This window comes from Phalaenopsis equestris, unplaced genomic scaffold, assembly GCF_001263595.1.
Source record: "Phalaenopsis equestris unplaced genomic scaffold, ASM126359v1 Scaffold000233, whole genome shotgun sequence".
Taxonomy (NCBI): Eukaryota; Viridiplantae; Streptophyta; class Magnoliopsida; order Asparagales; family Orchidaceae; genus Phalaenopsis; species Phalaenopsis equestris.
The window spans coordinates 490,091-503,643 of record NW_018164675.1 but is presented as its reverse complement, the minus strand read 5'-3'; the positions used below and the strand labels follow the sequence as shown (position 1 = coordinate 503,643).

At 37.9% G+C, this 13,553-nt stretch overlaps 2 protein-coding genes across 2 annotated transcripts; one reads left to right on the top strand and one right to left on the bottom strand.

Moving 5' to 3' along the window:
• Positions 1 to 599: 599 nt before the first annotated feature.
• On the bottom strand, positions 600 to 4,186 carry LOC110023869 (subtilisin-like protease SBT1.7). The gene has a single exon (XM_020723497.1). It carries the CDS (start codon positions 3,035 to 3,037, stop codon positions 749 to 751), a length of 2,289 nt encoding a protein of 762 aa, XP_020579156.1. The 5' UTR covers positions 3,038 to 4,186; the 3' UTR covers positions 600 to 748.
• A 1,709-nt stretch (positions 4,187 to 5,895) lies between these two features.
• On the top strand, positions 5,896 to 12,722 carry LOC110023870. The gene is made up of 5 exons (XM_020723498.1): positions 5,896 to 6,084; positions 10,026 to 10,187; positions 10,259 to 10,431; positions 10,507 to 12,286; positions 12,384 to 12,722. The coding sequence occupies exons 1-5, from the start codon at positions 5,992 to 5,994 to the stop codon at positions 12,435 to 12,437; spliced, it is 2,262 nt and encodes a 753-aa protein (XP_020579157.1). The 5' UTR covers positions 5,896 to 5,991; the 3' UTR covers positions 12,438 to 12,722.
• The last annotated feature ends 831 nt before the right edge of the window (positions 12,723 to 13,553 follow it).

Below are 13,553 nucleotides of genomic sequence, written 5' to 3'. Positions count from 1 at the left end.
TAATCAGGTTTGATGGCAAACACAGTTTTTGAAAAAATAGACAAAACATAATTTTGCTAAATAAAAAAAAACTTTGAGGTGCGACACTGCACCGTCGACCCAAACTAAAAAATATTACATCTGGAGTCCTGATACCAAAATGCAACAGAACTCTAGTGAAATTATGTCATGTGTTCGGAGGAGACAGACCATACATTAAAATATAAATTTTTTTATTTAATGAATTTATCGTGTGATGTGACACAATTTCGTTAGTCTTAGTGCAATTCAGAGATTCTGATGTAATATTTTTTCTACCCTAGCACATCCTAAATAACAATTTTTAAAAGGGGTGTTTGTGATTTAAGTTAAATAGTATTTACTAAATTGAATAAATGTAGATTTATTAGAGTCAATGATATTAAATCCCAAAACTTTATTTAGTATTATTCAATTTAAATTCATTTAAATCCATAAGAAATATTTAATAGTTTGTCAAAATTTTCCAATTGATTATTGAATTTAATAAATCCGGGATTTAGATTATACGGATGGATTTGACGATCCTGAAAATGTGTTCGTCGAATTTAAATGACATCCGCACGATAATTCATCCACAAAAATAGGTTACCAAACACCGCCTCATCGTTTAGAAAACTTCGTATTTGCAATAAAAGCTACATTAATATAAAATTAGCCACAAATTGATTGCACATTCAAACCTCAGAGTAGGAAGACACTGCCTAAAAACAAAGGATGTTTCCCTTATTCAAATCCAAGTGAAAGCGATCGGACTAGAGACGGTGTGCTTCCCGTCGGACCACACTAAGCGGCCCGACCCCACAGAACCCGACGGCCGCAAAGCCGCCGTGAACTTCACCCTGTATCCCTTCTTCTCCCCCGCCTCCCCGAAACTCAGCTCCGAAGGCTCCACCGTTATCTTAACCCCCCCGCCGTCCACCTTCGCCGTTACCACCGCCTTATAAATACCCGGCGATCCCACATTCGTCACCACCCGATCGTGTATCAATGTCGTCGTCGTTTCCCCGGAGATCGCAGCCGGAAACACCACGGAGAACGAAGGGTAGTTGAGGTTCGACGCCGCGTAGGTCTTGTTGGAATCGCAGGAGAAGTTCCGGCCCTTCGCGAGGGCCGCGATCTGCATCGAAGTGTAGTTCAGCGCGCAGAGGAAGTCGAGATAATCCTCGGCGGTGAGATCGTAGACGAGCCCGGGATCTATGGCTCTTGGAGGATCCACATGGCCGGCGCCGAAATCGAACGGTGTCGCTGGTTTTCCGGTGGCGACATCGAGGATGGGGTTGCCGTCGGGGTATTCTGCGTAGGCTGTGGTCATCAGCGCCGATTTAATGGCGGCCGGACTCCAATCCGGATGCGCCCCCTTGAGAAGTGCGGCGAGGCCACTGATGTGCGGGCACGACATCGAGGTACCGGAGATGATGTTGAACTCCACTCGCCGGGAATCGGACGGTAATCCTGTAGGTCCGACGGCGCCCGTCCATGCAGAGAGGATGTTGACGCCGGGTGCGATGAGATCCGGCTTCAAGATCTCCGGCGTAACAGCGTTCGGACCTCGAGAAGAGAACGCCGCCACCACCGGCGATGGCTGGATGCCGACCTTCGTCCCGCCAAAGATAATGGTTGCGGTTGGATTCGGATCGGAGATTGCGTATGTCTTGATTACGTTACCTGCGTTTTCACCAACCAGCGTCGCCGGGAGGAGGTGTGCATCAGCGACGAGCTCCTCGCCGTTCGCGGCAGTGTTCACCAGCACCATGCCAGCTCCGCCGGCGTTTTTTACCACCATTCCCTTCTGAACCCTAGCATTCACACCTCTCTCACACAGCACCACTTTTCCGGCGACTTTCTCCGGCACTAGGGTTCCAGGCAAGCATAAATTTCCATTGGAGGAATTCGTCGCGTTGCCGGCGAAGATGAAGCTGATTGGAGAAGACTGAATCGGCTTCCCGCTGTATAGCGACACACCGGTGAAATTCTTCCCATCGCCTAGCACAACATATGCCGGAAAATCCCTATCGATCGTCCCTGCGCCAACGGTTGTAATCCACGGCGCGAGATTTGACGCCGTGGCGGCCCCAGGTCCGGAATTACCCGCCGAGCAGGAAACCAGCACCCCTCTCTCCATCGCATTAAAGGCCCCGATAGCGATGCTATCACGGAAATACTCCGCCGCGCCGCCTCCGAGCGAGAGAGAAAGCACATTACACCCGTCCTCAACAGCCGCATCCATGGCGGCGAGGATATCGGAGCTGAAACATCCTCCAGCCCAACAAACCTTATAAATCGCTAGACGCGCGCGCGTCGACATGCCGCGAGCTTTTCCCTCTGCGTACCCAAGAAGACTGGCTTCCAGTACTTCCGAGCCTGCTGCAGTAGTGGATGTATGCGTACCGTGGCCATCCCCATCGCGAGGTGATCTGCTCTCCCTGCTATCATCAATCACTCCTGCACTGGATTCATATCCCTTGGAGAAAAACCTCGCGCCGATGAGTTTGCGGTTGCAGGCCTTAGCAGGATCGAAGTCCTTCGCCTCAACGCAGTAACCCTTCCACCCCGTCGGAATAGGGCCGAAACCGGTATCATCGAAGCTGTTCCGTTCAGGCCAGACGCCGGTATCGAGAACGCCGATGATAATATCAGTTGCAGTGTCGGAATCTTGGATAACGCGGACATCGCTGCGATCGAGGCCGAGGAACTCCGGCGTGCGAGTGGTGTGAAGATCGTAAGGTGTGTCGGGGAGCACGGAGAGGACGCCGGGGCGGTGGGCTAGGGTTCGGGCCTCGGCGGCCGTGAGGCTGGCCGAGAAACCATGGGCGACGGTGTGGTAGGTGTATAGAATCTGAGCAGAGGCGGAAACAGAGCGTAGAGATTCGTCGTACCAGTCGGAGTGATATTCAAAAAGCGCAGGCTTTTGGGGCTTGGACATGTGGATGATGTACGATGATCTGATTGCCGAAGCAGAGTTGGGGAGGAGGAGGAGGAGGAGGAGGAGGAGGGAGGAGAGGATGGGTTGGGCCATGGCGAAGCTGTAGGACTGAGAGAAATCTCCGGTGGGTGGGAAAAGGTTGAAGGGGGAATGGAGAAAGTGGGGCTTATAAAGGATAAGGGTCACATGGGGGGACCGTGCGGCAGAACGATTACGCGCATGGTTTGTCCTGTTGCGCAGATGAGTTCCCGTGAGGAGTGGGAACGGTGGGGGTTGGGGATCTGCAGGTCACTGGGACGGCCGCCGATGACGCCGGTGGTTGTGGGAATTGGTCAACGTGAAACTGCTAATTGGCGCGCCGGGTGGGAGAGTGGTGCCCTGAACTTATAGCTAGAAGATCATCAACTCAATTTGAGCAAGGTAATTTCAATTTTGATCCGGCTTGAGTTGATTTTGACGTAAAATGGTTCGAAAGAACTCGATTTGGGCTGGCTCGTTCAAGTCGGATTGAGCTCAATCCGATTTTGTCACGAGTTGATTTTGTGGGGCGTGCTAAATCTATGTGAATCAAGTTCAAGCCCCTTCCGAACTCTGGAACTATGAAAACTCACTAGATCAAGACAATGAACATGAACTATCTGTGTGTTATGGGATTTTGGCTAAATTTATTCAAGCGTCCCTTCCAAAATTTGAATATAATATATATATAAGAAGAATAGAACTTAGAGCTAAGTCTATGCTCTTGAAGAAAAGTTTGAAGCCAACGACCCTTGACAATTATCGTCGAACCACTAATGTCTGGTCATTGCTACGATCACGAGACCACCGTCTCATGATTGACATCATAATCAACCAACATACATCATAGGATAATCATTGTTTTTACAAGGCTACTATTACTCATGAGTCGCTATAATCTATGGTAGCAAAATTTCCATCAACCATTGGTGCACCCGAATCATGACTTTTTTATATGATGACACATGTATAGTGTTGGGATGGTGCAAATGTTTTCACTGCACTTTGGTTCCAATCAGATGAGGTTCCCAGAGCCCCTTGCTTATCATTTCTATTTAGGAGCCACAATGGAGTTGTTGCGGAGGGAGACTATGATGATGAAGATATTGATGATGACATGTCGACGGAGTTTTGAGGGGAGTAGCATTTTTATTTTCTTATTGTATATTTTTTTTAAAATTTGCAAAATATTGAATTGGGGGGAGAGTTTTTTATGTCTTTTGTATTTACTTTTATGTTCCTATTAGTGGTGTGCACTATTATAGTGATTGTTATTTCACTTGCAATGACTCATATTTTATTTTGTTATGCCATATTATGTTTTTGTTCATCTTCCTTTAGGTAATTCATTTATTTAAGCACTTATAGGTAGATAATTTAAGTAGTTGATTAACTTGAAGTTATTCCCTTATGAATTAATAGTTGATTATACTAATTAAATAGATTAATAAACTTAGAAAATTATTGAATTTCATATTGATCTAATGATACTAATTGATTTACTTTAATTTATAATTTTTTTAAAGATTATGAATCTAATTTCACTTGAACATTGTTGACTAAAATCTAATTTAATTAAAGAAGTGATTAAAACTTTATGCAATTAATACATATAAATTTAAAATAATTGGTATCATTTAAATTATAATAATTAAAGTAGATATTAAGAAATTATAATTGATTTAAACAAGGAAGATGAAAAGAAAAATCTTTAAAAAAGCTCATAATGCTTAAAGCAAAACAAAATTACAAAGAAGAGCTAAAATAGGAGAAACCTTGATGATAAGTCTATAAAATATAGAAAAAAAAAAAATGATACCTTAATCTTCTTTAGCTTAAATAATTAAAATCTTATTGAAATTTAGGGTAATATATTTAAAATGTGAAAAATATAAATTGCGCTTATATGATTAATTAAGTTTAAAATGTTACTCATTAGTTAAATAAATCTTATACTCTATGCACTTAGACAACTTGTATTAAAAGAATATTAAATTTATGTGAAAAATTAAGGAATTATTAGTCTAATTGAACCCATGAATTTTACAAGCTATTAATCTCACCAAATGCTTTCTACACTCAAAATAAATCTGAAAGTCCTCCCGAATTTTAATTACTCATTTATATGAAGGAATCATTTTATCTCGAAGATACTTTACAACTCCTAGAAGATACATGTATATTATGATGTTACCCTAATCGAGTTGATATGGGTGGGTGACTTGAATGGGAATCTTCTACCTGATGCTTCACAATAGACTTCTAATTAAAAGATTATTATGCTTCACAGTATCTAGACCTGATATAACAATTGCTATTCAAAAACCCAGTTAGTATTTGACTCGATCAGGTTCTGCTCACTTTGTTGCCGCTCACTGTCTTCTTAGATATTTAAAATATAGACCCGAATAAGAAATTTTCTTCTCCAATCCTTCTGATCGTCAACTTAAACACATCTCAGATACTGATTGGGACTCTTGTCTTGATACATGAAAATCTATAATATGATTCGAACCTTTTTGAGAGATTCCTTGATCTTAGAAACTAAATAAACAAAGCAACATGAACTATACATACATTCTTCTATTCATGTAGCTTCTTAACACTTTATATTTATCTAATTACACTCAAGATAATAATGGAAATTCAAATATTAAAGGCCTAAAAGTCCATTCTCCTTCTATGACAAGAATAAAAAAATGTATTAGAATATTCTCATATTATTTTTTATAAAGATGAATTTAAAAATTATTGAATTTATTTTAATAAGCATATATAAATAAATCTAATACTAGTTTAATTTAAATTAATATAAATTGTATCAATATATTTCAAAATTGATCACACCAACCCCACATATTTGTCGTCTTATAATTAGTGCTTTTGTATGCGGATATCCGCATAATATCTTTCTACAGATAGGAGAAGATCTCGGCTGAAACCTAGCGTAACGGGTAAATTTCAAATTTTTTCAAGCATCCGTTTGAAGTTCTGCCCATCACTCTCGATATCTTGTTTCTAGATCCGCCATGGAAGCGACCTCCTCTTCCCAAGCGGCGAACAAACAGAAGAAAGAGCAAGGAATGGAAACACCGTCGCCGGTGCTCGGGAGCGGAAGAAAGGTAACCCTAACTGTGATTGAACCTTTTTATTACCTAATCAAAACCCTAACGAGTTTCAATCTTCAAGATGCTGCCTCTGTTGTGCATTATCGATTTTGTTCCGATTTCTTGTTTGTTGATGTTGGATTTTCTTGAAGAGAGTGGTATTCTTTGGCAGGAATTGATGATTTTTGTTAGTAGTTTCTCTTGAGCTTTGCTTTGATGCGACGTGTTAATTTAAGCTGTTTATCATAACGAGCGTGGGTGAAATAGGAATAAGTTGCTGTTGGGATGAATTCTCCTGACAGTTCATTTGATTTTAAGGTTGGGCTAAGAATGTATAGAGTATAATGGGCTGTGATCGAATTTGTATCACATTAGTTTCTAAGAAAATGAAGAATTATGTATTTAATCTATAACCTTAGGAGGTGTTTGGTAGCATGCTATTTATCGAATTTATTCTTCGATTTAGCTTAAATCAAGCCAAAATCCCAAAATAAATAAATCTAACGCTTTGTTAACTGCAGTTTTCTCGCATTCCGCTATTTTCTTCCAGCGTTCCGTCATTTTGATGAAGTAAATCCGAGTATGAGGCGGATTTATTTCTCCGTTGATCGCCACTTCTTCAGTGGCATTATGGATTTGATAAATCCAGATTTATTGGATTGAATAATTCCTATTTAGCGTAAAACTTTGTTGTAGCCGAACACCGCGCTAGTTTTATATTGCTTATATGCATAAGAATTTGACTTCAATTAGTATTCCTTCAATAATGTGGCTCTTTCATTTTCATGGTGGGGTTTTTTTTTTCCCATATTGTGGTTGTTTTACCTAAAATATTAGCGAAAGGGGATGAAATCATAATGGCATTGTCTTACAATAATTGGAAATCTGCTGCTTTATTGGTAGATAAAATTATTTTTATTGAGTAATTAGCCAAGACAATGCAAACGACAAGCTTTATGACAGTTCTTGATATATTATTAGTCATTATGATCTTTGTGTACCAAAAAATTGGGTCAAGGAGTGTCACAAAGTTGGTCATCTTTAGTTTTAGTTCTTTTTTATCATGCACGCAATAATAGATTGTTTTTAATTTTTCAATGATTTTGTAGAAAAGGACCATGTTGCTTAATTCAGTAGCTGAACTGAAAAATATGAAATATTTGAAAGTATTTCAAAAAATGATAAAAATGTTCTTTAACATTCCTCTATGGAGTACTTAGATGTGTGGATGCAGATTCTTTTGTATTTTGATTGCTCTTAGGGTGTAGGGTGAGCTGCATTACCAACAAAGATATGTAATAAACTAAAATGCCTTTGATTGGGAAAGCAATTTGTCATTTACGCAATTATAGCGTGATGAGCCATGCCATCATTAATGATCAAATTGGGCCAGTGCATGCATGTGACTATGATTGCATGAAGCGAGTCTCAAGCATGGAGATAGGTGATAATGATGATGTATATCAGGTGGTGGGATATATATTAAGGGTTTTGAGATCAATGTCAATGATGTTCTAAATAAATTGATCAAATGTAGGGCGAGAGTCACCATAAAATTAATGGCTATCTAACTAAAATCAAATCACAAGATCATACATGAAAGCTTGAGATGGATGCATTGATGGCTATGAATTTGGATCTTTGAGAAGGTCCCATAGAAGGATCTTGGACAAGATCCCAAGTTTAACAATGATGCTGCTCTAAATTGGACGGTAGATTTAGACTATGTTCCTTGAGATCAATTCTCATTTTGCCTCCGTAATGTTTGGTGGATAAATGTCAAAAGTATTAGTGCAAAATAAACCAATTAATTTTTTTTATCGCGCAATCTTGTTTTTTATTTTTATTTGCACATATCATGGTTTGATTGAGTGTTGTTATTCAAAAAAAAACCAAATTTGGATCTTAAATAGTAGTTATCAATTTTAGCATGAATCTTAATGTTGACTATATGGTGTTTCAAATTAATAACATCATATGTTAGGATGTTACAATATAATGACATGCAAATAATTTATGAGTTTTTTGTCTATCTTAATCTTAAGAATCTAAAGTTTTTTGTAATTAGTCATTAATAAGAGAATCTATTATATGCAAAAGCACTTGTCGATCATTAATAAGAGAATCTACTTTATGCAAAAGCACCTGTCTAGAATAGATATAACGAACACTTAAAATTTTAACAAACATACCAAAAACTATAAAAAAAACATTAAGATTTATATTATTCAACTGAATTTTTAGGCTTACATTCATAGTAGTGGAGGCATAAATTGATCAACTACTAAGAATCCAATTCTACTTAGAAGAGGATCATTCAAGAATGCTCTTGCTCTAATACAATATAAAAATCTAAAAACCTCTTCATATTATTTTCATGTACAATAATCACACAAAGAAATAATAAAAAAAGATTTTCAAAAAAACTCTCCCCAAATGCTACTAGGAGTCTTTCCACTTTCTTCAAATCCTTTTTTTTAATATTTCTTAATATTTTTAAGCTACAGATCTTAGCTTTTTTGTTTGTCTATCTTTTGTTATTAAGTAAAAGTTAAAGATGTAGATCTTTTCGCAAAATATCTCATTCTCACTAACATTCCTATGGATGCTTTTCCTATGGATACTCTAAAGTTTGGCAATCACATTTTTAGAATAAAGTTAATTCTTAACATTTTGTGCCACAAAAAGGACGTATGAAAGGATGATAACGGGCACAAGAGCAGTAAATCTTGATCGAATCATCTAATATCTCATACATATTCCTTAAATCCCTAACGATGAAATTGAAATCGATAAAACGTGATTTAATTTGTATACTTTCTTTTATGTGTAACAAGTATTATCCTCACTTAAAAAGAAAAAAATTATTAGAGAGGCCTTAGTCATGCACAAGAACTTCAACGACTTCAACATAGTTAATCGCCCCTTCTCAGCTGTATCCCTTATTTTCCAAACAGGATTGGATTTCCAAGAGGACTTTTTGTCCATCTCCACCTTACTTTCTTAAAGTTATGGCATATTCTAAGAATTCATGAGTGCGTCTTCTCAAGTCTCTACTAAATTAACATTTCTTGCATCTTTGATTCATAAAAATCAAAATTCTTGAGGTATTAAGCTTCCGCATCTATTAGTGCTTCCTCATCATATTTCTCATTACTCTTTGATGTCATTTGCGAAAACCTACTTTTTATGTGAACATGCTTACCAGGAACTAGTATGATGAATGCATAAATATAGTAATAACACCAAACCATGGTTGATACAAGGGCATCAAGATTTTGTTCGAATGTCAATTTGGAGCTTATTTATTTTTAAATTATTAACGACAAACTTTGAATCTATTCTCACCCAAGAAGATAATTTAGATTGAACTGGTACTTCATCACTTAAATCATTTGTTTTGAGTTTGGTGCTTGTCGGCCGTTAATTTTTGAAAAGAAATGGATGATTTTTGTAAAATATGAAAATAATTTTAATTTCATCATCAGAGGTCGTCCGCATCAGAGGATTTTGTGCATTTTGTGTGTGTGTGTGTGATCATAAAGTCCTGAAGAGGTTTTCCTAGGGCTTGAGATCCTATTGGGAACTTCTTTTTGGGCCTCCACATGATAGTCCTTAACTACTCGACCATACGACAATGGTTTTGAGATCATCAATGCGAGACATCACAAGAGAAATAAGAAGTGGCTGGAATTTTTAAGAGGATGAATTCCAATACTAGTTTTTTAAGATAGTTAATAGGACCCCTAGAGCTAGATCCCAGGATCCTAAGGAAAAATGTAATGACCTTAAAATGAAGTCAACAGTGCACTGTTGCTTTGAACAAATATGTCATAAATATTTCTGAAAATAGATATTGTGCAATGTAAACTGAATCCAATTATATTCAGAATCTTTAATTGTTTGGCTTCTTCAATAAATTTTCATGAATAACTTCTATTAATGAACAATTACAGAATATTGAATTGAAAGAAGCTGGACATTCTGTTCGGAGCTCTGTAACTAAATTTGCATCACAAATCAAGAAACCCTCACATCGAAGAAGCCCTTCTCCTCTCAATTGGTTTCCAAGAAAAAAGACAGATTCATTCCTGATGAGAAAGATTAGGCTACTCCAGGTGCATCTTGTTTTATGTTTCACCTCTTTGTTTGCATTTGAATTACTTCGAATAACCTCTTAATGTTCCAGGAAGGTGGTGGGATGAGCTTGTCTTTAGTTGAAACTCTTGGCAATGCCAATCCTCACTATTCAAGGATAGCGAGGGAGAAGATTGCAGCTCAAGAGGCTGCGAGCAAAGCCATGGAGGCTCATAAAGCTGCAATGGTTGAAGCTTCTTGGTGTAGAATTCTTCAAGCAGCAAGGTGATGGGAAGAACAAACTTTTCTTCAATACATTGCGTTTGTAAAATTTATAATGTATTCTTTCGTTACATATAGGATTCAAAGCAAAGATGCAGAGTCCAAGTTTGAGAAAGCAGAATTACGTGCTGCAGAAGCTTTTGAAGAAGCAAAGCTATTGGGAGTTATGATGTTCGATAAACCTGATTGTCCCAGGATATCATGTGAGGTGTCATCATCATCTTTACTCACTGGGGGAAAATCTCCACACGCAGTCACTGCTTCTTTCGAAACTGAATTCGAGGTGGATAGGGAAGTTGCAGCTGCAGTCAAGAGAGCATTTATTATACTTGCCAACAGTTCCTCTTCCTCCAACAAAGAAGAATTCAGAGACTTGTTACAAAATATTAGGCAGAATCCTGATGATTATGAAGCTCTTAGTGCGTTGCCCCAGTGCGAATTTGATCATTGTAGTGGGCTAGAATGCGAAGTGCATCCCACTGTAATTGGCACTGAGATCAGTGAGAAGTATAATGAAGTCAGCCATAGGAAAAGCAGTTATGGAATGCTTCTACAATGCCATGATGATAATAAGAGCTCTAATTCATTTGAAGATCTTGCAAACAGAATGGTTGATAGGCTTAAAGAACTTCAGGAAGATGAGCTTTCATCCCTCGCTACTATCGTCGCTACCTGCGGTTTGAATGCTGCTCTTCTTGAAATGCAGAGCAAGCAAGATCATGATTCACGAGGTGGAGCGCCGAGGAAGTCAAATGTGAACCGGTTAGCTTACCCATCTAAGGTTAAGAAGGAAGATACCACCGTTGTGCCTAGTCTGGATAAGTTCCTAGTGAAACATGTGTCCAGGCTTGAAAGAGAAGTACATGAAGCTAAGAATTCTCAGAAGAAGAATGATGATGTATTAGAAGAATCTGATAAGCACATTTCTGATGATAGAGCTGGTCAACGGACTAGAACAAAAACACAGTCCGCCTCCGATCTTGGAAGTATTCTCGTAAAGCGTGTATCCAAACTTGAAAGAGAAATCCATGAAGCTAAAAATTCTCAGAAGCAAAGACCGAAAAATTGTGTTACTATATCAGGAGGAAAAAATTATTCTAATCATGAACTGTTGATTGAAGAATCTGCTCCTGCTCCTCTTGAAGAGCCTGCTCGTGATGTCAAGTTTGTTGAGTCAATTCCGATAGCTTCTGCTGATAAAAAGGAAGAAAAGGGGAATCACAAGTGTAATGCACTTGTGTCAAACTCGTTGACAGGAGAGAAGAGTCTGGCGCTTAAACTAAGGGAAATAACAAATGGAAGCATGACCAAATCTGAGCTCAACAAGAAAATAATTTCTCATGATGCAAGAGCTAACTCGGAAACTCGAAAATCATTTTCATGTCAGACTAAACATGGATCAGATGAATTCCAACAAGCAAGTCTAGATAAAATTCTTGTCAAGCCTGTTAACTGGTTAGAGAGAGAGAAAATGAAAGCTATGGCGAAAGGAAATACGATTTTGGTAAAAAAAAAGGATCGGCAACTTGAGAAGATTAAACCTCTTGATGAAATTTTGGTAAACCATCACCTAAAGATGGATAAAACCAAGCTAGCTGCGGTTCAAGAAGGAAGTTACATTGTAATGCAGAAAAGAAGACAGCCCGTGGAGAAGATAGAGAGCCTAGATGAGATTTTAGTGAAGCATCAATCCAAACTTGAGAGAGCCAAGTTAGAAGCAGCTCAAAATTCAGAAAATGATATAAAAAATGTTGATTCTCGCAGGGAAGCAAGGGAGAGAGAGCTAAAAGAAGCATGGGGAGGCTTGAGCTTAGGAAATTCTCTCCGCCCTCATCTTTCAAAGCTTGAGAAAGACATGGTGAGTTTGTATTATCTATTCTTCTTTCTAGTTTCACTGAAGATCTATTTCAGTTTTTCTCTGTGGGAATTATGTCCACCCTCTCTCCATCTTTCAGGCTGCCTGGAGAAGAGCTGAGCAGGAAGCAAAGAGCCGTAGAAGGGAGTATTGACAGTCAAATTTCTGCATTTTTTTTCTCTTGAAAGTTAGCCTTCTTTTTTTTTGTTGGGTGCTGCGATGAGCATGTGCAGATGCTATCTTTGAGTCCCGTTTAAATAGATGTTCAAACAGTGGATCTAATTTCTCTGACTGAGTTGAGCTTCTGATTCCAAATGATAACTCATATTTTCTGAAGCATCCATCTATAAGTGCAGCATGTACTTAGTATTGAGATTAGGAGAATTTGCATATATAGAACACATATTTAAGACCTCAATTTTGTTATTTACTTGCATAATATTTCAGTGTCATGATCAAATCAAAATATATGCATGAAAGGGTATGTTTTACTTCATAAATATTGATATTAGGGATGAAAACTCAATATTTTTAAGTTCATATTCCTCAAAGTAGTTGCTTCCTTTTCGATATTGAGAAATGGGCAGGCTTTATATTGCTGTGTGTTTTTTATTAAGACAAAATTAGTTGGAGTTTACTGTCAAGTGTTAAATTATGAAGAAACAGTAAGGGATAATGAATGATAGAAAAAAGTGATAGTATTCAGTTTCTGCTCTTATTTAATTATAGTCATAATCTGCATTTTGTTGTTCCTATTAAAATGCACTAGTCCAGCTCTGCAACTTATTCATTTCTCTCAGCTTTCTCATATTTAGGTTAAAATAAATTATTCTTATTGGATATTTTAGACTTTTTTCTTGTAATTTTAATATTGATTGTGCATTATCTGGTTCTTGCAGTATATCTTAGTTAACAGTCTTTATATATGCTACTATGAAAGTTAATGCTGTGTTTGAACCATTGGTATCAATTGGCAAAGGATTTTTAACAAAATTTCTCCTATTTTTTTCTTTTTTGGGACATCTGAGTTAATATAAAGTTAGGAAGGAAGGCAACTTTATATTGAAAAGGCGAGCTGCATAACTAAATGGAGAAAACCAATTTTGGTTAAGGGTAGATTATTGAGATCATCCCCTAAAAGCATGCCATGCTTGCCTCCTGTAAGTGGCAATATTTGATTTTGATAGGTCATTTCTCCTTATGGTAGACTTCATTTGCTATGTCCTTATACTAGCCAATCATAGTATAATTTCTATATATATATATAAAC

Coding starts and splice junctions, on each gene's coding strand:
- LOC110023869 (XM_020723497.1), bottom strand. CDS start 3,037: ATGGCCCAACCCATCCTCTCCTCCCTCCTCCTCCTCCTCCTCCTCCTC.
- LOC110023870 (XM_020723498.1), top strand. CDS start 5,992: ATGGAAGCGACCTCCTCTTCCCAAGCGGCGAACAAACAGAAGAAAGAG. Junction 10,188..10,258: donor GAAAGATTAGGCTACTCCAG/GTGCATCTTGTT, acceptor TTAATGTTCCAG/GAAGGTGGTGGGATGAGCTT. Junction 12,287..12,383: donor CAAAGCTTGAGAAAGACATG/GTGAGTTTGTAT, acceptor TCCATCTTTCAG/GCTGCCTGGAGAAGAGCTGA.